This window comes from Lissotriton vulgaris, chromosome 8, assembly GCF_964263255.1.
Source record: "Lissotriton vulgaris chromosome 8, aLisVul1.2, whole genome shotgun sequence".
NCBI classification, from domain to species: domain Eukaryota; kingdom Metazoa; phylum Chordata; class Amphibia; order Caudata; family Salamandridae; genus Lissotriton; species Lissotriton vulgaris.
The window spans coordinates 438,543,679-438,567,953 of NC_141696.1; the positions used below are offsets into that span (position 1 = coordinate 438,543,679).

At 45.0% G+C, this 24,275-nt stretch overlaps 1 protein-coding gene across 3 annotated transcripts in view; it reads left to right on the forward strand.

Moving 5' to 3' along the window:
* The window catches only part of TSGA10 (testis specific 10), a 454,368-nt gene that overhangs the window by 42,839 nt on the left and 387,254 nt on the right, over positions 1-24,275 (forward strand). For all 3 annotated transcript variants that reach the window (XM_086933298.1, XM_086933297.1, XM_086933299.1), the window contains exon 4: positions 20,736-20,886. In XM_086933298.1, coding sequence (XP_086789424.1) covers positions 20,736-20,886 — 151 coding nt within the window. The remainder of the gene's footprint in view (positions 1-20,735; positions 20,887-24,275) is intronic.

A 24,275-nucleotide genomic window follows, 5' to 3' on the forward strand; every position in this document is an offset into this window, starting at 1 on the left:
GATAGTGGAGGGAGGAAGTCAGAGGGAGGGAGACAGAGAGAGATGGAGACAGGGAGAGAGGGAGCAAGGAAGGGAGACAGAGGGAGTAGGGCGACAGAGGGAGGGAGACAGAGGGAGGGAGACAGAGGGAGGGAGACAGACAGAGGGAGACAGACAGAGGGAGACAGACAGAGGGCGGGAGACAGAGAGAGAGGAAAACAGTGGGAGACAGAGAGAGAGGGAGACAGAGGGAGAGAGACAGGGGGAGACAGAGGAAGGGAGTCCGGGGTAGACAGAGAGAGGGAGACAGACAGAGGGAGATAGAGGGAGGAAGACAGATGGAGGGAGACGGAGGGAGACAGACAGAGGGAGACGGAGGGAGACAGACAGAGGGAGACGGAGGGAGACAGACAGAGGGAGACAGACAGAGGGGAGAGTGAGAGGGAGACAGTGGAAGAGAGAGAGGGAGAGCGAGGGAGACAGAGGGAGCGAGACAGAGAGCCGGAGGCAGAGGGACGGAAACAGAGGGAGACAGAGAGACGGACACGGAGAGAGGGAGGGAAAGATAGAGAGAGGGAGAGAGAGAGAGAGAGAGAGACAGAAAAAGATGTGTGTATGCCGGGTCTGGTGGCTCAGTGGACAAAGGCATCCGCTGCAGGGGCCTGTGTTCAACCTCATAGTCTCAAATTTGCTTGAAAATGCACCATTTGCCCACTTTTATTTCAAAATGTTCTTCCGGGGAGAACCCCCTCAAACCCCCCTTAAGTGGTTCAGGATCGCTCACTACACTCGCTCGATACACTGCCTCACTGTGTTCGAAAATGATGCATCTCTAAAAAGTGTGTCACCAACATGAAAAGTTTGGAAAGCTGTGTCTTAAGGGTTTGGGATATCAGGTTACAGGTTTGGAGTTCAAAGGGCGGTTTTGAGGATATATGGTTAAGAGTACATGGGATAAAGCTGTGGAGTTGGAAGTTAAAGGTATAGTGTTTGGGGTTAAGGGTTAAATGTATAAGGCTATGGTTTAGAGGTACAGGGTTAAGAATTTAGCGGCCATTGGTCTAGTGGTAAAAGGGACAAAGTTTACCCAATGAATACATTTGTTTAGTGCCACAAGTAGACATGTTTATTTAAAGATGTTTTGATGAGTTAAAGTAATTGTAGCCTAGCTGTGAGAAACTAATATGAGTGTTGCACTAAATTTCAGTGGAACGCACAGTTTCGAGGCGAGTCAATAAGAAATGCTGAAAACAATTGATAAAAATACAACAAAAACCTTGCCTGTAACGATAATGCTTTACAGAAAACAATCCTAAGGTAACAACAACCAAATTAGTGTCCCCCAAATTCAAAGTTTTATCACAAAATATATTTTTTAATTTGCAAAAATCCTTTAGCATACATCTTATCACGTGTAACAAATGTCACAATTCAAGAACATTTTTAAACAAAATATACCAACAAGACCAACTTTTTGCCCAGACAAACAATGAATGACTTCGGGTCATTACAACATTAATGGACAACACCAATACAACTAACTCACAGACAACACATGTAACATATAACATATATCCAGGTGATTTTAAAAAAAACGAAATATTTTCAAACCCCGGTTGTTCAATCAGGAAACCGTGTGAGTTCTTAGGAAAACAATATCTGCACTATGCCAATTAATGGACACCATTTTTTTGCACAGACAGAATATTGATCACACTTGTTTTTTGCCAAACACAACAAAATGGTCGACGCGTTTCGAACACCACTATTCCTGCCTAGAGGTTCTCTTCAGGACCAGACACTGGAAGACAATGATAAATAGAGATGGACTTAAAAGGCATGCCTTTAAGTTTTTCAGCTTTTAAAACACTAACTCTTAGCCTCCCTAGAGAGAAAAGTCTCAAAGCGATTTGCTTACCTATTCTGCTACATCAGCCAATTTCGCAATAGGACTCATTCAGGTTCCATCTTCTACATTTCTGGAACGAAACAAAAAAAGAAAAGTAAAAACGTCTCGGAGAACATTTTATCAGTCATGTCATGAAACTCTATGCTGAATGGCATTAGTTTTGAACGTAACTGTCAGAGTAGAGAGAAGTTCATGGCCAACTACTTACTTCATGTCTGCAGAGCCTTTCTGAATTCAAGGTGGCTCATGGAGACTGAGTGAGGGGGAGCTTGCCTGCAATGACAAGGAAATCTTTGAAAAAAGGGGGGACCTTGGCGGTTTGTCTACTGTTGAAGATCTGTTTTGAGAAATCTCACATACCTTCAAGCATTCCTCATCTGGTCATAAGGTGTATTGAGCCTCCATACGGGACCAGCTTTGCCTACAAAAATCGATGTTTAATGTTAATTAAAAGAACCAATGTTTAATGTTAATCAAAAAAGCTTCAAGTGATCTGGTGTATATTTTACAGCGTGGAGCAGTAATCTTTTTTCTCCCCCACCGGCATGCGTTGTATAGGGTGATGATATATATTGTTGTTAGATAGTTCTTGACGTTAACTGATGTTTCTAAGAGACTGCTTGGGCTAGTCTTACGGTCTCTTCCTAACAGACACATGATGGCTGTCTGCTTCCCCAAGGAATACCTGGCTTGGCAGTTCGGGATGGACTGTTCCCATTACAATTCCTCCTTATCGCTCCCCCCAAACAAACAGACATGATCAGCGAGTGGATGCAGCACCTAACTGCACTCGATGGTCAACCTCTAATCATTGATTCCGCGAAATCCCTAGGAAGACCTCTGGATAATAAACTAAATATGCAGAAACACATCAGCTCTGCAACTAAAGGAGACAATTTTCAGATGAACACTCTGAGAAAACTGAAACCCTTAATACCCGCGAATGACTTTAAACAGGCAGTTCAAACTCTAGTAGTTCCCAGAGTGGACTATGGGAGTGTCGCTCTCTGCGGCCTTCCCAGGTCAACAACTGCTCCGCTAAAAGCCTCAATCAATACAGCCGCTAGACTCATCACAGGTTTCAGAAGAAACTGCCACATTTCCCCTGACCTTTGTGCCTTCAACTGGTTACCTTTTGAGGCCAGAATCCATTTGAAAATCCCCTGTATGACACCTAAGGCATTGCACCAAAAAACCCAGCGATACCTTGCTGAGAAACTAGTACTATCGGGTGGTAACAGAACTATTAGGAGTTCTGATAATCTTCTACTTAAACCACAACGTTTTCTCCAAGAAAAAAACGTACAATCGTACCGTCTCAGGAATGGCTCCCCGGATTTGGAATGCCTTTCCCCCAGAAACAAGACTGAACCCGTTCGCTGCTTTCTTAAAAAAATAAGTGAAATCGATTTTCTTGTCCAGATTCGCCTCATCTTTCTTATACACTCTTGTAGATATGTGCTAGTCGCTAACAGTTACCGGTAATGTATTTGCATAACTCATCGTATTTATATGTATCTGTCAATAACCTGCATGTGCCCTGTAAAGTGCTCTGATACCCGCAAGGGTCTTGTTCGCACTACACAAAACTGTCAAAATAAAATAAAATGAAATTAGGAACAGCTCAAGACTGATTTGCATATGGCAGGGTCTGAACTGGGGTGGCTTAGTGAGCAAGAGAACGATGATGGTTTCAACCCAGATCTAATAGTGACTGGGGGTGAGTGTCTGAAAAGTTTCAGCACTCCGTCTTATTGTATTTGCTTTGTCTTGCATTTACAACAGGGCAAGAGGCCTGATTGTAGGACAAACCTGCAGATTGTGTCTCCTTGCAACTAGAGGCCGCGCTACACCATAGCAGTGAGGTCCAGAGCAGGGCCCACCTCCCGTGGGCATAATAGCAACTCTGAATTAGATAAGGAGGAGGCGCAAGAGATCCAGTGTGCCAAGGCATCGCTATGGCTTACTGGTGCAAGGCTCCATGTTGGTGGGCTGAATGCGGGACCCTGGGAAGCTGCCTACACTGCCCAAGCCTAGTGCCCGCCCTGGTGTTGACTGACTATGTGGGCCCAACTTTCCAATTCTAACTGCATTTATTTTGCAATTGAATTGTGAATATGTGTTACAGTTACTGGGGGAGACTTATCACTTTACTCTGTGCCAGTGGGTAACATGATCTCTTACAGGTAACACCTTCACTTGAAAATAATAACAAATATTAACTTCTTCACTAGATGGAACTATCTTTCTTCGGTGCAGTGCAGTTCAGTGATTTAAAGTATGGCTCCTTTTCAATTTAACAGCACATTACCCCTTTATTTCACTGCTTTTAAACTGAGAACCCTGACATTTTTTTCAGTTTCAGGGAAACTATTTTTTTTAATGCCTTGCTAAAGAAGATTCTAAACGTGGGAGAGAACATGAAAAGCCTGGTTGCTTTCACTGAACAGGTCTATGGTGCATCTCTACTAAGGTGAAACTAGCAAGCTGATTAAAATAAAAGGAACTAGCTCATACAAAGCCTCTACTCCTGGCCCCTAGACCAGACTCATGAACTCAAAGGACAACCCACACATGATTAAAACAAGATTGAACTTTAGATTGTGGCAGCCAGGGGCAGAAGGAGACCTAACCTCATCTCACCCCCCCCCCCCCCAGTGATGCACAGCAGTGAGGGAGTGCCCAGACCTGCACTAATAGAGATACATCCTTTCCACCTTCTGTCTCTGGCAGGGGCCCAGAGGACTCCCATGATGGGATTCAGACTCATGGCACATATTTGCTCTGGTTCGTCATAGCATAGTGTTATCCTCGATTCACATCAAAGGACCACGGTCTATAGCTCATTATTTCTAGACCCTCTAAAGATGATCTACATTTGCTTTTTGGGAGACTTTGCTTCCAGAGGCTAAGTCTTTACAATGGGAAAAGACTCAGTAGCAAGCTGTGGATTGATGCTCCTTTGCACTATATTATAGATACAGTAAAATTGCTCAGGTGGAAACTTTATATAAAGATTACTGCAGTTGGAGTTCTTTTTCTTAGATCCTACCTAGGATTTGACCCAAGTACTCAATAGACACCATATTTTGTGTAATCTTAGCCTCAGTCTTACTGTCACAATATGGTTTCTCTTACTTGGGGCCATTCTATCAGACTTCATGTTAATGTGTAAGCATTGACTAATAATTTAATATATGGTGCAGTTGCAGCCAATATAGAATTCAGCTGTAAAAACACTCTTAACTTTTCAAGAACCCCTGCCTTTGTGTTGATTCTACAAGTAAGTGACAGTGTTAACCATAACTACATTTTTAGATGTACAAGTAAAGATGCAGTGCCTGGGAAGCAAAGCCTGGCCAGGCAGCAAGATGATTGCTCTATAGAGGGCTCTGCAAGCCAAAACTACAATCCTCTCATTATCCAACTCAATCGGGCTTTCACCTTGCTGCAGCGATGATGGTGCTCACCTGAGGTTGTATTAATGCCACTGATGTGCCTGGTGGGCCCATCGCTGTAGTCTGTGACTCGTGTGCTGTGCTAAGACTTGGGTGCCACCAGCTTCTCGTGGCTGCAGAGGGGCTCGCTCCTGTGCTGCCTGTGTGTGTCGGGGGCTGGAGTGGCACAATCACCCCTGTGGCTGTGACTGGTGTGGGCCCTGGTGTCATCCGCTGCTGAGTACTAGAGCTGGCTGTCTGGGCTGTCGCAGTGCAACAGGGACTCTGCGGCCTGCAGGCCTTTGAACTTTGATGCGGCATAGAGAGCGACGGCCATGAGTTATACCCGCAGCTGCCGCCCCCAAACAATTGCTCCCTCTGGGCCCTGGACCGGGCCTGAGAAGGTCATAGGGCCTCTTTCAGGGCCTGATAATGCCCCAGTCCACCCTGCTGATCCCTGTTGGCAGTGGGGAGAGCCTTATTTTTGCCGCGCTGTGGCCCCCACTTATGGACCCCTACTATAGCTGCCTTGGGGGGCATAGCCCGTTGGCAGTGTCATGTAGTTTCTAAAAATACATAGGATCTGCACGTTTGTTGGACAACATAAACTGAGGGATTGGTGTCTAGACTGATTCCGGGCACCCCCACAGGACATGTCAGCCTATTGACCAGTTAGCTCACAGTACCACTATAAGCCCCCGAACCCTACGAAGGAGCCAATAGTTTCTGGCAACCATTGAACTTGACAGCCCTTGACCCTTTAGGGATCGTGGAAACAGTACAGTACTCAAGGGTACTCCTAGGATGCGGACCCTACCTAAGTGTACCTAGCATGTATGTAGGTGTAAAGTCAAGAGTCCCCTAGGAAAGAGCCACCCCCATTACCTGATGGGAGAGAATGAAGGACCCCGTCTTGGTCATGAGTTGGCCACCCCGCAAGAGATGTTAGTCCTCTGTGTGTTGGGCCTCAGCATTCAGGGACCTCCACGTCAGTGGCAGCATAGAAGCGTCTCCTCTTTCTACCCAGTGAATGTGTGGTTCTTTTATACCAGGAAGTAGCCTTGGCGGTTCTAACTAAATCGATATGTTATGAATTCGATTATGCAAATTAACCTACACCAGTAGTTGCAATTATGAAAAATAGTCCCGTCGCCCGTGGATGAAGATAGCGATGACTTGTGTACAGAGTATGTAAATCCTGTTATGTACGTCATGTGCAAGGGATTGAGATATGATTGTAGGAATCCTCATGCATAATAAATTATGCTAGTTTCAGAGAAACTAATCAACATTTGTTCAGCACATAACTGGGTAAAAGGTCATTGCTAGAACTGTTATCCAGGGAGAGGTAGGAAAATGTAGGTAAAAGGTTACTTTACTACTTGGGCCTAGCTTAGGGAACATGACAACACTGCCTACTTGCTGTGCTGAGGGCACTATTTCTATCAGAGCCAGATTGGGAGGCTCGCGTCCTCTGATGCCACACGCCTTCGCTGCCTTGAGGGGGCCCTGAAGGCTGTCGAGGTGCTAGATTATTGCCAGAATTGCTGCACTGGGCCACCATTGACACTATCTGGATTTGGACTGCCCACCCTCGCTGATCAGCCACATCCTGGTCCTGGGCCTGCTCGTACCCACCACCCCTCACCTCCACTGTCTGTGCTCAACTCAGGATGAGGGTGGCCCATGGGGATGCCGTTTCACATCTGCTGTTGCCAGTTCCTCGTGCTTGCTTTGCACCATCCCTCCAGCCACAGCCTTTTCATGGGAACATACAAACGGCACCTCTTTGCTACATGCCAGCCTTATCTCACACTGCCGGCCCCTAGACTGTGCAATCACCTGCACCGCCATGAGGAAGCAGGACATGCGATAATCAAATCTATCCTTCGAAGTTAAACAGCATAATTGGCATACTGAGCAGGAGGCATCCTATGAAGAGCCCGCTAGCGCCTCTCACAGAGACCCTCAACAATACAGCAACCTCAAAGAAATGTTAGTTGAGGTTAAAACTAGCCTGGGAGCAATAGATGCAAAGCTAGATCTAATGTCAAGCCGCCCAGACCACATGACAGACCGAGTCGACAAGCAGGATGATCGATTGGAGCACCTTGAAGCACAAGTGTTGGATACAAAAAACACTCATGCCACCGAACACCTTCTACTCATGGATCAGGTCCTCAAACTCATCAAAGCAAGGAATGATGACCTGGACGTGTGTACACGGCACAACAATCTTGGCATTATCAGGGTCCCGGAGTTCACTGCTATTGACAAAATGGATGACTATGTCGAGTCCATGCTTTGCATGTTGTTCAGGTAGGCCCTGTCTCTGGTCTTCATTGTGGAAAGGCCTACCACTCCTTGGGCCCAGCGCCCCCCCCCCCTCCCGGGCACCCCTGCCCTTCCCATCGTTGCCAGGCTCCCCCCCTACAGGGATTGGGATGTCGTTCTGCACCTGGCCCGGGAATGCCATACAGTGCAGTATCAGGGCAACAGACTACCCTTCTACCCGGACTTCACCCTCACAGTACAGGCTGCCCGATGCAAGTTCTTACCAGCCAAGAGACTTCTGTAGAAGGCTGCAATCCACTATGAACTCCTCTGCCCAGCCAAACTGAGTATCCCTTACGATGGGAAACCTAGTTATTTCACCAATGCCAAGGCACCTCTCAAATTTGCCGAACATGTTGCTGCAGTGAAGACAGCTCCTTGAGCATCTCCATTCTATAAGGAGCAGGCCCACCTCAGCGACAATGACTGACCCGGCAAGCTTGGTGGAGCTTTGGGCGTCGTGGTAGAAGATAAACTAACCCTCACATTCGAGGGTCGCCCCAACACTAGGTGTTAGGTCCATAAGATGATGACCTCGCACGCCTCATTGGCCGCCTGAGTCACTGGCTTAGACTGACTGTAATGAAACTCTTTAGGGTGTATGAGCCCCTTTGGCCACCAAGCTAAACTTTGTCTGGGTTGTTGGCCTGGCCCGACACTGCCCTTAGGGATAATTCCCATGCTACTTTAATATTTTTTGGAAGGTTTTTAGGTTGGGATGATGGGATAGCTGCTCTCAACCATGTTTCGGGGTTGAAGTGGTTGGCGGCTGAGTTTGTTTTAGATTTTGTCATTTGTTGTATTTCTTCCCCCTTGACAGGTCCCCTGCACGGCCATACACTGCACCTTTGCCTGTCCAAGTGGCGGACCACCGCAGACCCCTGTGTAACATGTCTGAATGCTTTCCCTGCTCAGTGCCATGACTACCACCAGATGTCTAACCTGGAAAATCAGAGGGCTCAATGACCACCCCAAGTCCTGGCTTGTCTATGCTTAACTCAATAGACTTCATATAGACATTTTCTACCTCCAGGAACATCACATAACACAGACCACTGTGACATGACTGTGCTCAGGTTGGTGTGCGGACCTCTACACATCTCTATACTCCAACCATGCCAGGTGAGTAGAGATATTGATAAGCAAGGGCCTGCCGTGGCAGCTGCGGTGCTTATTATGTGATGAAAAGGGGCAATGCATCCTTTTTGCAGGTACACTACACCCTGAAATCCTTGCTGTGGTTTACGGACCTATCACTGACTGCCCAGATTGTCAGCCTGGGTCCAGGAGTTGTCCTTGGGGTGAGGGAGTTGGACAGCTCTGGTGCCTCTAGAGGCACCAAACCTAATGCTGCGACACAACTTAACACACTTGTATAGGATAATTACCTCAATGACATTTGGCGTTGCACACACAAAACCAACATGGAGGGTACCTGTGTCACTTCCTTTTATAACGTGGCCCTAGATGACAGGTTGAACAGCTCGAGCACCTCTAGACGCCCCAAACCTAATGCTGTGAGACAACTTAACACACTTGTATAGGATAATTACCTCAATGGTATTTGGCGGTGCACACACAAAACCAACATGGAGGGTACCTGTGTCACTACCTTTTATAATGCGTGGTCATGCATTGATTATTGGCTACTCTCTCAGGACGTCCGAACCAGGGCAACCCTGCTGGAGCATTTGCCCTGCACCATGCCTAAGTCCTGCTGGAGTTAGCTTTGCCGCTTGCAGCCCCGCATGCCTTCATGTGATGCCTGACATGTAGTGGGACATAGTGTTAATTATTTCACTAATAACAAGTGATCAGTGACTTTTCCATCAGCACTTTGGGAGACTTTTAAAGCAATCATTCAGGGTGACTTCATTGCAAAGCAATCCAGCACCTTTGGGATGATACAAAGGCAGCTTACCAGCCTGGAACAGAACCTTCGATCCCTTGAGTTAAAATACTACATTACTAAAAGCGAGACTACCATGTCGGCCATTTAGCACAAATGACAGAATTCAACGAATAGGCCGCACGAGAGGCTCATTATCTAAGCTGTGAGCCTACAGTGCACTGCAATGGGGAGGGAGACCGCCCCAACAAAACACTAACTCGCATGCTTTGGAAACCCTAGGCTTCTGCCTATGTATTGGAACTCCTGGATGAAGGGAAGGAGTGCCAATCCACCCTCTCTGGAATTATGCACACTATGACCTTCTTCTACTACAAGCTTCATGAAGCAACTCCAGTACTTTCCGCAGAGGAACCGGCTGCACATTTTGATTCCATTCAGCTACTGGAGCTAGAAAGAGCACAATGGTGGATGAGATTGTGCAGGTCATTCACAGCCTCTCTGAGGAAAACGCACCAAGATTGGCTGGATTGACTGCCCCCTTTTTTAAGGAATTTGCCCATCTCCTGGCTCCTCGTCTGCTGGAAATGTACAAGGAATAATTGGAAGTTGGGACTCTACCCCATCCTTGCGAGAACCTGTCATAGTATCACTTCTTTAGCCTGATAAGCCGCAGACCAATGTGTCTCCTACTGGCTGTTGTCTATGATAAATGTAAACAATAAAATATTTGCCAAACTGCCTCCGAATCGTCTCCTCACCCTGATGCCTATAATGGTGTGACCAGATCAATTTGGATTAATCCCGGCCGGTCCATCTTGCATAACCTCAAAACAATATTCGCCTTCATGCACACTTGACCCTAAACTCATGGCTGCCGCTGCATTATTGGACGCCACAAAGGCCTTTAATTCCCTTGAATGGCCATATCTATTCCAACTACTGGTGTGATTCGACCTCAGCCCTCGATTTCTACATCACGTCCAGCTCCTTTACTCTTCCCCCACTTCTTGCCTTCGGATCAAAGGAATGCTGTCTGAACATTTCTCAATCACCAGCGGGACACGCCAGGGGTGCCCATTATCCCTGATATTATTTGCTATGGGGATGGAACCCCTTGCAGCATGGCTGCAGCAACAACATGCACACTGCGGCCTTTGCGTCACAGCCAGAGGCTTGGTGATGTAAATGTATGCAGATAATGTGACTTTATATATGCGTAAGACGCAAGAAGACTTGGCCCCAATTATCTTCGAGGTCATACGGCTCAGCGACTATTCTGGCATCCAAATCAATTGGACTAAGTCCACTCTGTTTCCTTTCACAGACAGCACACCGTCTAGCCGCACCGAATATGCACTACAGTGGGCCTCTGACCTGGTTCTCCACTTGGGCATCTGGCTAAGCCGAGATACATAAGTAATTTGGAGAACTAATTATGGACGGGCCATGACATGGCTGGAGAACAGAATACCAGTGTGGTCCTGCCTGCAACTGTCAGTGACGGGACGGATCGCTATTGCAAAAATGGGTATACTACCTACGTTTCTGTACCTCTTCCTAAACATACTGGTCCCTCTTACCACTCACTTCTTTTGGCGGCTATGTACAAACCTAGTTGTGCTGATCTGGTATGGCAGACAACCTAGAGTCACTTTGGAAATACTCACCTTGCCTCTTAAACAAGTGGGCGTGGGTGCTCCAGACGTGACCCTATATGAGCTCTGTGCTCAGGCGCAATTCTTACACTATTGGCTCTACCCCACACAGTTTCAACCACACACGCCTATAAAATAGGAACACGCTGCACCCTACCAGCTGACAACAGCGCTTTATGCACCGTACAAACCGCTGTGAACTGAGGTTGACTCAGTAGAGTGTGTGTGATGGTCCTGGGATGGCCTGAAGTGCAAGCTGTTACACACCCTCTGTGCCCATTGGGTGCAACCCCCTCGTGTCACCGCCGAAGGATGATGGTGCTGGGACCAGGGCCCTTGAACATGGAATTACCACCTTTGCCATCTGGACCCAGTGGATCAATGTCTATGTCCTGTCGGGGCCACTAAAGAGTCACTCCCCACTGCACTTGAGATCCTTTTATACCACAGACTCCAAGCTCCTTGCCACGCGATACATGCTACTTTTCCAGCCCCTCCGCTTACCCTCCAGGCTCTAGATCACATACTTATTACCCCATCACCATGCAGATTGGTCACCCGAATGTACTCCATAATGCAATCCATTACAGACTGCGGTTAATACACTTCAAATTCCTCCACAGGCTATATTGCACCCCGGCGAAACTCCACCACATGGGACTATGGGACATGCACTGCCTTTGCTGTGCTACCCCCCCAGGCCTCCATCATATTCCTCGCTTGGGAGTGTCGGTGGGTGGGAGATCTCTGGACTGGAGTGTACTCCACCCTCACTGCCAACACTAGTCATTCTTTGCCACATACTTATTGTCAGGAGCAGCTATCCGGCTTTTGGGCGCTTATGCCACTGCGTTCCCACCCTAAAGACATTTGGGAACTCATAGTGATATTCTTAAACCAAAGAGCCCCCCGCCCCTGGCCTAGGACAAGGGAGCCCCTCCCTTCACAGACACTGCACTCACCTACCGTTAAAGTGAGATGGAACCCACAAATTCGAGGCCAGTGGCTCTTTATCAGACTCACTAAGGGTCAGAGTTCTGTGCCCATTCCAAGCGGGAAATGGCATGTTGATATTGCAGTAGCAGTAATCCCCCTATGGATGGGGTCAAGGTGGCATTTAATTTTGTAATTTGATCACCATGTGCTGTGCTTCTCCCCTTCCTCTCCTCATCCTCGTTGATGTTGAACAATGTTGTAAATTGTCAAATGCCTATTAAAAAAAAAAGATGCAGTGCCCGTGGTTCCTTCTTTCTTTAGGAAACAGTACAATTTTAGACTGAAAATGTATTTTCTTTATGCATAAGTTGGTTATACTTTATAATGAAGGAAGTAACAAGGATATAAGTCTTGTCCAGGATGGGGAATGGGATGCTGCTTCCCCTGATAGCAGCGTCATCGCTTCCAGCTTCCTGCCTCCCATCTTCAGACCACGACTCCCTCTGTAACGCCACCCATTGGCTTGCTCCCCTCGGTGAGCTGATGTATTGCAGAGCAAAGACTTGCTAAATCAAGCCAAGTTTCCGCGTGATTGCCTCTTAGCTCTGCTGGGCTCTTTCGTCTGACATTTTGTTTTCTCGCAAGCGGATCTGGTGTGTTGCAATGTTGCCAGACTAGCAGTACTCTTAGATTAATGGAGGTGAGGTTCAGCTCCGGTGTCCACATGACATCAGGGGGTAGATTTACAGGTTTTTTTATTGAGGAGCTAGTAGTTGTGGTGTCTGCCCATATTTTGGCCACCCTGGACAGTGGTGGAATCAAGCATCTGAGCTGAAGGTGCTTCCAGGCTGCAGTACTGTATTTGGGCCAGAAGTGGGCATTTAAGGCTCAAGTAGAGGGGTAGCTGGAAACTTGGTCCAAAGGCACCTGCAGCTGGTGAAGGTTTGGAGACGGTTTGAGGGCATGTATGCATTAGCGTCCACTGGGCTGTACGTAGCTAAGTGACTTCAAGTATACTGCTCTCTTACATTCTAGCCAGCCTTTTTCTTATTCTGCAGTCTCCCGGGCGTATGAAACCGTTATCTCCGCAACATCCTCGTAACCCAGGTTAGCTGCTCAAAATTCCCTCTAAAGCCACAAGACCATTGAAGGGAGCCAGATCCTCCGGTCCTTCGGCCAAAGGAACTGTCCAGAATTACAAGAACAGATCAAATCTGACATTATGGGAATGCAGACATTGTCTTCGCCTCTTTCATCAGAGGTAGAGGAGCTGCCATCACCTGTTCAAAGCATCCTACAGGAAACTGCCTGTCGCGCTGAGACAGTGAAAGAGATGGTGTCTAACTCTGATGTGATACTGAGCAATATGAGAGTTATGAGATTAATGAAGGAAAAGACTACAAGGCAACGTAGGCTACTAAGAGGGAAGTACATTCTTTAGTGCAAGGGAGAGGAAATCATTCCTACTACAACCACCATAAGCACTCCATGTAAAATGGAGAAGGCAGTGAGCCACAAGCCACTGCAGCCAGAAAGAAAATCATTGAGCTCGTTCCACTGTTTCAGCAGAAGCCAAAATTGAATCCAAATCTCACCCGTGAGCCTGGTTCCTCAACAACAAGAGTGGATATGGAAGGTAATGTGGAGACTGTTGTGGATCCAGGAGCCTCCACTGAACAGCCATCTCTAAGCACTTGTCAGATTTCGTCCATATCAGCACAGAATACGTATCTGTATGATGATAACATGGGGCGACCTTCCTTGGAACACTCATTTTTCCACATCCCAACTCTGATGCTATTGTTGGAGTAAATTAAATCGGTCAAACAATAATAAGTTCAAATGGCAAATTATATCTAAATTCATATGGCTAAAATCGAGGACCAAATGACAAGATTAAGAAACAGGATGGAAGAAATGGAGTAACAGGTATCCTTCTGCAAGAATAGGCTATCTGAGTTTACTCTGCAAACACAGCGGATAGAGAGGGAAATTACACTCCTACGTGATAAGAATGAGCAGTTGGAAAATCACTCTGAGTGCTCTAACTTAAGAATCACAAGAATTCCTGAGGGAAAGGATCAGAGTCTGGGGCCATTTCCTTATTAGACTTGCTCGTTCTGGCCCACATTCTGCCTGATTGCCCCCAACAATAACACATGCTCAGAGTTCCTTCTTCGATTCCACAAAATGCCAAATATCCTCATACAATTCTAATCAATCTTTTGGATTTCAGTGTCAAAGAGCCGGTCTTAAATAAAGCTATCAAAGAAAAAAGTTTTTCAGTGCTAAATGAATGTACATATAAATTTATTTCAGACATGACAGTAGAGACTGGACATAGGAGTAAAAACGTTAAAAATATGATCCTACATTTTCATGCTGCAGGGGCTCAGGCCAGCCTAGTTCAGCTGTCTAAGCTGAAGGCTATCGCAAGTGGCCAATTTCATGAGTTTGATATGACCAAGAATGTGTAAAGTCTTTTAAATGTTTAAATGATATAAAAAAATAGCCTAACCCGTGGGGCATGGCATGCACAGAGTTGGTTAGCATCTCAACTGCTGAGTTGATCATAGGTCTGGGCCCCTCAGTCGAAAGTGATTTTAGAGTAATCCCAGAGATCACTCAATGATAAAAGCAAGGATCTTTTCCATTTGCTATATCTGAGGTGGCGTGGATGGGACTTGGAGGGGTGGGGGGCAATTGATCATTAGCAGGAGCCGAAAAGCCTAGGCACATTGTCATGGATCCAGGAACCTTGCGTCGGTGCGGAGGTGCAGAAAACGCGAACTGGGTAGGGTTACCTGTCAGCACGGAGGAAGTGGAGTGGGGGCGGAGTCATTTGGGTTTGCAGGTGAGTAAAAAAGGATATTTGGCACTTTGTCACATTAGTACTATATTCAATTTATGGAATCGAGAAGCACAATAGCACTTTACACTGAATGTTTTAGCTTTTTTTTCAACATGGCGAAGGGAAAAGAAGTGTTGTTTGGTATAACCATGGTTGCAATTCAATCGATTCAGTCAAGGTATGTTTGAAAACAAGAGGTACTCTTATGTATGATAAACTGAAATTGTTACTTTTAATGTCATTGGTTTAAATAATAAGCAGAAAGCTCAGGTGATCGAATCCTGGATTTTAACTCATCATCTACAGGTTTATTTTAGGAAACACATATTTTTACTACAAAGTTAAATGCCTCTAAAATGTTTAAAACATGGGCAGGTTTTAAATGGTTTACATCTATTGTTGCAGCTCATAGAGAAATTGCATTTTTTTAATTTCAAGGGGGGTATCTGTACAGATCCAGTCATTGCAACACGTTAAAGAGGGCATATGGTGTCTGGTTCATTGTACCATCGCGTTCACCCGCCTCACTGTAGTGAGTTAGTTTGCCCATTCGAAGAAAACCCCATTGTCTTTCATTCTTTGGTAGAGCAATGAACCACTTGAGGGCAGGATTGGGGCTTCTCATTCCATGGAGAACTCATTTCCCTGGAGAGCAGGAATATACCTGTTTTTGCCAGATTTCACTCAGCAGCACTCAGATTGTTTCCTGACCACCACTTTGGTTAAGTCCGTAGCTGTCACAGTTTTACCAAATCGGGATTTGGGCCAATTGGTATTCTAATTGCGTTTTGGAGGTATTAATAGGGTCAGGATTCCAAGAAGTTGGGTATTCTAAAAGCTATGTAGGAAATTAAAGCTGGGTTAGGGAATAAAAGCTGAATTTTGACAAAAATATTGATGCCACCCCGCTCCAAGTGACCTGGGATGCCTTCAGAACTTAAATATCGGCGCAATAGTCTCTTTTCTACAAAAAGGCAAAATTCCATTAGATCCCAACTCATCATCTATTGTCTCTTTTACATACTAACAACAAATTTTACATGAAACGAATTGCAAATCGTTTTAATGCTTTTGTCGGTAAGCTAATTCATAGCGACCAGAACAGTTTTATCCCTTGTTAACATCCTAATTCTTATACAGATCATTTAATGGAGGCCGTGGACATCTTTTTGGTTAAACAGGTACCCACAATCACTTTCTTTTTGATGCTGAAAAGTCTTTTGATTTGGTGGCCTGGGACACTCCTTATATTTGAGGGTTATTTGAATTTCCCACACATATTATACAAGCCATCGCTAGATTACATAAGGGGGCGACAGCCAGACTGTTCATAAAATTAAAGGAAGCAGCCTGCTTTGAAGTGAAGAGACGGACTAGGCAGGGTTTCTTTTCGTGATGTTTAGACAGAATATCAAAACAAAAAATGTCGCGGGCCAAAATAGTGTGTTCAGAATATTGAGAACAAAAATATCTTGAAGGTAAGTTTGTATAGGTAAGTAAAGTTTTAGTATATATCACTCCAAATATATATACTTCGAAAAAAAAACATATATATATATATCTTCAAAATATGTAGAAGTGAAATGAAGAATAGTAAATCTATACACTACCTAGTTTCACTTACCTTCTCAATATTTTGGTCCTCGTTATTTTTGACACAATATTCTGTCCACCCAATATTTTCAGTTCCAGTATTCTGTCAGTGATTCATTTGTCGCCTATCCTATTCACTCTCTTTTTAGTGCCTCTCTCAATTGCGATTGGAAATGGTTATATCATCCGTTCTCCTATGCCACCATATAGCTTGAATCAAATTGTACGCCAACAGCATAATGTTGTTCTTTAAACCTGATAAATCGTGTCAAGAGAGAATGTTTTAAAATTCTACCCCATACCAGGCAGTTGAGCTTATAAGATCAATAAACCTCAGATGGAGATTTTAATAAATAATACCCATCCCAATTTAAAAACCTATTATTTTGCCTATTTTGCACATCACTCTCTCAGGTTTAAAGTGTTGCAGCTGTTTGAACATAGCCAAGATAATGAGCTGATACAGATAATGCTGCAAGGCGACAATATTAACGCTATCCTACACTCTAGTAAAAGCTCCCAAAAAAGTACGATGTAAAACGCTCCACTGGTTCCTTACCAGGACTACTCTGATTTTTAACCATTTTCATATCCCATATGTTAAAACTTTAACTCGCCTTGAGGACTGGAATTTTAAAGACCAAGAGGTCATCAACTCAAGGACGATTCTGCAATGGAAGCAAAATGGGTTTTCCAGAATAAGAGATTTTCTTATAGAAGACAGATGCGAATCATGGTCTGGTATTGAAGGAGCAATTAGAGTAGATGAGAACATTATCTATTGGTCCTTCAATATACTTCCGCTCTCTTTCAGAGAAAATTTACCTTCAACTATATGCAATAAGGAGGACTTGAATTTGAGACTGGTCAAAAAAACACCAAAAGAAAAGCTGGGAATTGCAAGCATAATCTGGCAGACCTAAAACAGCCAAGCCAATATAAAAAAAACAAATGGAGTAAGCAATAAGATATTGTTTTCCCTGAAGAGACTTGGCACAAGATTAATGAGTTCAATTTTTCCACTCTGAGGGGGACCAACTTCCTCAAAACTCAGTTTTATTCAACTTGGCTTATATATTAGCCTTCTAACTTGGAAAGTAAAATCTGTCCCTCCAATAAGATTAACTGATCTAATGTTACTCTCTATACACGGCCAATTGGTCTCACGCCATATGGCAGTGTCACAGATTGAATGGTTTCTGGTGCTCCATATTTAAGTATCTTTATGAAATGAATCTTACAGATATTCCTAATAATGGAATGTTCCACCTGTTAGAGTATTGTCCTATGCAGGGTGCAGCAAGGAAATTCCAGAAGCTGATCTATGTAGAAATGTTGTTGGCCCACTCATTGACATTACAGAAGTGGAAAACTCAATTTGTCCCTCTTTTAAGGAATGGTATGTTAAAATGGCCGTGTCAGACAATCTGAAAAACTCTGTGCCAAGTATGTAGGTGCTAATTCTAAATTTGTGAATTGGTGCGGCACATTTTTTCGATGGAAATAATGTGGAATAGTCTCTTATCATAAAATGATTATCATTAATTTACCATTGAATCATTAGAATTGCTGCAGTTTATAGAGGCAAGCAGTTTTTTGTATTCTTTAGCACTTCATTAAACACCGCACTTTAGGCATAATGGAATAACATTTATCCAGCTATTTCCATGAATTAATGAATGAATGAATGAATGACAGGAGTTTATAAAGCGCTCAGCTACTCCACAAGGAGTGTCCCGGCGCTACAGAATCACACAATACTGTCAAAGAGATGGTTTAACTCCCAAAGAGGCAAGTTTTAAAATTTGTCAGGTCTGTAGAAAGTGTAAGGGGCAGCGGGAGTTTGTTCCATGCCTGTGCCCCCAGGAGGCTGAAGGATTTACCGCCCCTACGTGCCAGGCGCACCTTAGGGACACATGCATATGCCACAAAGTTTGATCTAAGTGCTCTTGTCGGAGTGTACCAACCGACACGTCTTCTGAGGTAGCTGGCCATGAAGAGCCTTAAAGAAAGTTACTATGGTCTTAAAATGTATCCGCTCCCTCACTGGGAGCCAATGAAGGGCTCTAAGATGAGGTGCCATGTGGGACCTAGATTTTGAACAGAGAATAGCTCTGGCTGCAGAGTTTTGCACCACCTGAAGGCGTTGTAGGAGAAAATTTGGCAGGCCCAGGTAGAAGATGTTCCCGTAGTCTAGTCTGGATGTGATCATACCTGGATCACAATCCTCCTAGTCCAACGGGAGAAGCGGAAGGTACTTTCTCACCATCCGAAGAAGTCCAAAACAGGTCCCCACCAGGGCCTGAATTGGGGAACACAAAAAAAGAGCATTATCAATATGGATTTCCAGATTCCTAACTGTGGATTGAGCCACACTGGGAGGGGAGAATTCTTCTGGCCACCATTGACTCCAGTCGTGCACTGCGGGCAGGCCGAAGAAAACTATTTCTGACTTGTCAGAGTTGCACTTAAGCTGGTTTTCCTCCAGCCACCTGAAGACCTCTGTGAGGCAAGATCTAATCACTCCCCCATCAAACTCATTACCTCTGTTGCAAGAGAAAATCAGCTAAGTGTCGTCAGCATATGAAATTATCTTTGCACCATAGGTCTCCACCAGTGTTGCTAGGGGGGACATTTACAGGTTAAAAAGGGTAGGGCTGAAGCAGGAGCCCTGAGGGACTCCCACCTCTAAGCTGGGCATGGGAGAGGAAAAAGGAGGACTTCAAATAACGTGTTCTCTGTCCTCCAGGTAGGATGCTAGCCAGGCTAGAGCCCTACCACCAAAACCCATTTTTTCCAGCCTATCGAGGAGCCTCCTTTGTGGCACTGTGTCGAACACCGCCGACAGGTCCAACAATGTGAGGATCGCTCTGCCCCCCTGAACCAGCTTCTTCTTTAGATGTTCCATCACCTGCAACAGAACCGTTTTAGTGCAATAATTGGCCCTGAAGCCTGACTGAGTGGGGTGCAAAAGATTATGATTTTCAGAAAACTTCATAATCATTTTGTTTACGTGGTTCTCCAGCACTTTGGGGAAAACCGGAAGGAGGGAGATAGGCCTGTAATTTGTGGGTATGCGAGGATCAGCACTCGATTTCTTTAGGAGGGGCAGTATTTTCACCTGTTTCCTGAGAGGCGGCATAATACCAGCTGCCAAAGAGGAATTCAAAGCCTTATTGATTTATTGCTTTATGGTGGGAGCAAGGGCTGGTAAAAGCTTTGCGGGGCATGCATCCACTGGTGAACCAGATTTTAGGCTCATCAGATAGGAGAGTGAATCCCCAATTTCAATGGCCGGGAAGTGTAATAACTGAGGGCCTTGTGGGGGCTCCAAGGATGGAGGGGGCCTAATTGATTACCCTTTCGTACTCAGCAAGGACATGTTATCTTTGGATGACACCGAGAAGGACTGCTGGATTGTCACTATTTTGGCATGAATGGACTGGGCCACCAGGTGGGTCCAGTCCGCTGACAGTGGTGCTGCTTTACTGCTTGCCTTTGGAGCCGTAAAGGACTTCATGATCCCAAAGATCTCTTTGCTCATATTTTTTGTAGCTGCAATTTTACTCTGCCAGTAGTTCTTCTTGGCCTCTCTCACCATTTTATAGTGAACTTTTAATGCCACTCTATAGGTATTCCTATCTTCCAAAAGATTAAGGGTACGCCACTTCCTTGCAAGCTTTATACATGTACTTTTACTGATTCTTAGTGATTCATTGAACCAGGGAGCTGAGCGACATGCAATGTAAGGCCTATTAACATAGTTTTACCCAGGCGGTTTTTTAGAATAATATATATTTTTTTAAAGACAGTTGTTTTCATAGTATTTCAGCACTTTAGATGTATTAGACAGAGAGTGTCTTGCTATGGAGGGTCTTTGGACCTATATGTTCACATGAACGCTATTATATTCATGTTCTGTCTAAGTGTATTTTTAACAGTTTTGATGTGTGCTTCTGAAAGATAAATAGACTTATATATTTAAATAAGAGTGTACAAGGCTGTACAACAGACCCTTCTCATAGGATGATATTAACAAACATGAACACAAATATGTTAAAATGTTTTCAGTAGTTGGACACTTTGAGTGATTTAGATGGCTCATTGGGCTGTAAACTATGTTTTCTTTTTTTCAGAAAATAAGTTATGCTCACTGTGACATGCTCTATTTGTATCATATTGTACCCAGGATGCTGAAACAATCAGTCAACTGCTAAAGAAATCTGAAGCTGAAATAGAAGAAAAGAAAGAAGAAAATCGAACACTCAGTATCCTATTGGATCAACTCCAGGAAGAGAAGAGCCGACTTAGCAAGAAAATTGAAAAGCTTGAAAGAGCAGGTACTAAGAAGATTTATCAAATTAATAATTACCATGACTTTATTGAGGGCATCACCGACTTATTGATATATTTTTCATGATTGTCTGTATCGACATACGTAATATGTACATTTTCACTACAAATATGGTTTAATAGGTATATTAACATAAAATAAATGGTACTCATTTCCCATCTCAAAGCTGCCCATAACATAACTAGCATCAGCAATATTAAATATTATTGCAGCATATCTCATACCTTCTCAGTTGTTCAGTGCCGCATATTACCTACCAGCACACCATTCCCACTACCACTCCCCATTCCAAATGTTACTTTATTCAGCAGTAGTAATTAGGTCAAGACCAGAATTGTGCTTCCCGATGCAGTTTAACAGTGGTGACCAGAGAGGAACACATCACCCCATCAGCCTTCTGTCCAAAACGCAGCATGATCATTCTGGCTGTGGTCAGGCTACTAAAAAGGGAGTCACCGTTTCTAAGTAGAGAGAAAAAGAAGGGAAGTAAGAGGCACTCTTGTCGTGTACTACTCTAATTGTGGGGCGCAGTGTGTCCTCATCTTGATGCCCTCATACACCCTGAAGGATGTCATGCTTCATCATTGGGCTTTTGCTCCACGTTGGGCAGACGCTGCAATGCCCTAAAGGTCCCCCGAAAGGTCTCTTTTTCTGAGATCTTTTGATGAAGCCGTATGGCTGCGTGGATGGAAGTGGCAGTGAAATCCTAGAAGGTGTATTAAAAAATGGCTGGAGGGAGAGTGATTAATTTTTATTAAGGTATTCCCTCTGCATTATTAAAACAAAGTGTATGGTGCTGCTTTAAGGGGTATTATGTCCCATGGTAGCTGGGTGTTCCTAGTGGGCATATGTTCTGGTCAACATGTTTCGCACTTTAATGGTCTCAGGGGGAGATCCAGGGCGCTTGGACAGGACCGAGTGAGAAAGTTGTATCTACAGTGGCCTGAAAATTCCTTGACCCCGGATAAATGAAGGGAGTAGTACTTCCCTTATTAGGTAGGGTAAGATCCCATGAGATCAGTGAGTGTCACTTGAGAGGGTTCTCTCTGTGCATCTAGGCTGTGTCACCTCTGAGCTGAATGCATCACCTTCTGCAAGTCTAGATTTCATCACCTAGAAGCACATTTCTTGGGCATTAGTATGGCTTTATAGATTGCTGTTGCATTACATTTTACATTGCATTCCTTTCACAGTATAAATAAAGGATGCAACTATTTCCAACCAGAGGTATGCTATAGGTTTTCTATGTATACCATGCTGCTAATGGCCAGTTCTCCACTGCCTTTTTCCACCAACTATTTGGTGTTCCCCTCGGTGATCGCCAGTTCAGTGCTTTATCTCTAGGAGCAATAACTAGGCCTGAATCAAAAAATCTATTTCCCTCTTTTTTCTCCTTCTATCAGGCGTATAATCCCTATAGGCATGCTTCCATTTCTTTCAGTCTATTTAGTGTATGTTCCATACCCGCCACTACCCCTGTCCAAAGCTGTGCTAATACCGGACAGCTCTACACATGTGGACAAATCCAGCTTCAAATAAAGCACAGCGAGAGCAGCGCATGTTATCAATCCACATTGTGATATTTAGGGCCTGATTTAGATTTTTGCGGGTCTGACCCACTGTCACTTTTCCGTCGGTTAATCTGTTCGCCTACTTGGCAATCCGCCTGCTCAATTTAGATGCTGGCGAGTTTATGGAGGATAGTCGCTGCCAAAATGTTCCTCCTGTATCAATGGAGTCATAGGCAAAAGCATCTGTCAAAGGGAGTTCAGTCAATATTTCTGCCGGGCCAATCACGATATGCCTTTCCGTTGATGTAACTGTGGCAGTGTAGGAAAGTAGGGTCTGCTTTCATGGTTACCCCCACTTTTTACTTGATGTCAGTCTGTTTTCGACCTAGTCTGACTGGGATCCTGCTAATCAGGACCCCAGTCACTGTGCTTTCTCCCTAAATTTACCATGGTAAGTACTATTGTACATACACAATTATCTACTGGTGCACCCTTGTAAGTCCCTAGTATATGTTACTAAGCTTCCCAGGGCATAGGTACACCAGGGGTCTCCCATGGTCTGCAGCATGTATTGTGCCATCCATGGGAGGTCATTTAAACTGTGACGACAGGCCTACCATTGCAGCCTGTGCGAGTTGGTGCTTGCACCTCTCACAACAGATATACATTTCTATATAGCTAAGGTCACGGCACTTAAAATCTATAATTCCCCCCTATGGCAGGCTCTTCAGTCCTGAGAGCAGGGTGATTAGTTATAAGTGTGAGGGTGCCCGTGCTTGAACAGGGCTCCACTAAAAACCCCATAGTCCGATCTCCAGGCTTTGTAAGTGCGGCAAGCCATTTTAAAACAGAATAGACATCAGTCAATAAGAGACATCTAACTATATAGTGGCTGCGCCGCAACCAGTCATGTTTGGTATCAAACATGTTGGAATCATACCCCAACTCCGATTCCAGTGTTGGAATTATGATCCCATGCACTGGGGGCTCCCTTGGGGTACCCCTGTACTCCTGGTAAGAGCCTTTCAGGATCTGCCACTAAGCTAGTGCTGCTGTCGACCACAAACACAATTCTGGTCTCCTGCTGCTGAGCCAGGCTCAAGCAGGGAAGGTAGAACAATAGGTTTCCTGTCACAGGGAGGTGTGACCACCTCCCAGACAGGACTTAGTGTATTGGGCTGGGGTGGGGGCGCTTGCCAGTGCGACCAGACTGTTTTGAATGGCACATTTGGTGCTCTCCTTTCATACTCCTGTTTGAGCCAGTTCAGAGAGCCCCTGGCTCCTGCTCTGGTACGAAACTGGACAAAGGACATGAGGGTATCCTCCCCTATGTCTAGCCCCTTCCCGAGTGACTCCTGAGTCATTCCAACCCTTTCCCTAGGGTATTTAAGGGCTTAAAGTGGCTCTTCAGATTTGTCATGGGACAAGACTCGAGCCTGAAACCACATCACTCTTCGACCGCCTGTTCCCTTGGACTTCGCCTGGAACTGAGACTGAACCAAGAAAAACTTGTGCTCTCCTGGTCTTGATGTTCTGCAAGTCTTCTTCATCGTCTGTGCCTGGGCTTTCTTCCAGGACCTTCAACAAACCTATGGGCATCATGGACACCTGAAGTAATCTCCCTTAGAGTGAAGGAGTCTCTCCCTGTGCATCTGCAGGTGCCGCAACAAAGCTGACATGTCTGCTGCTCTTGATGTCGCACTGACTTCCAGAGTCTCAGCAACACAGGTGGTGTTTCTGCAACTGGCTCGAGGCCTGACCTGTCTTCTCTGCAGTTTTGAGGGCAGTATCCCTCGTCGGAACTGCTGGAACCGAACCCCTGTGCACGGCATTGACATGCCGTTGCCAAGACTTGTTGGCTCTG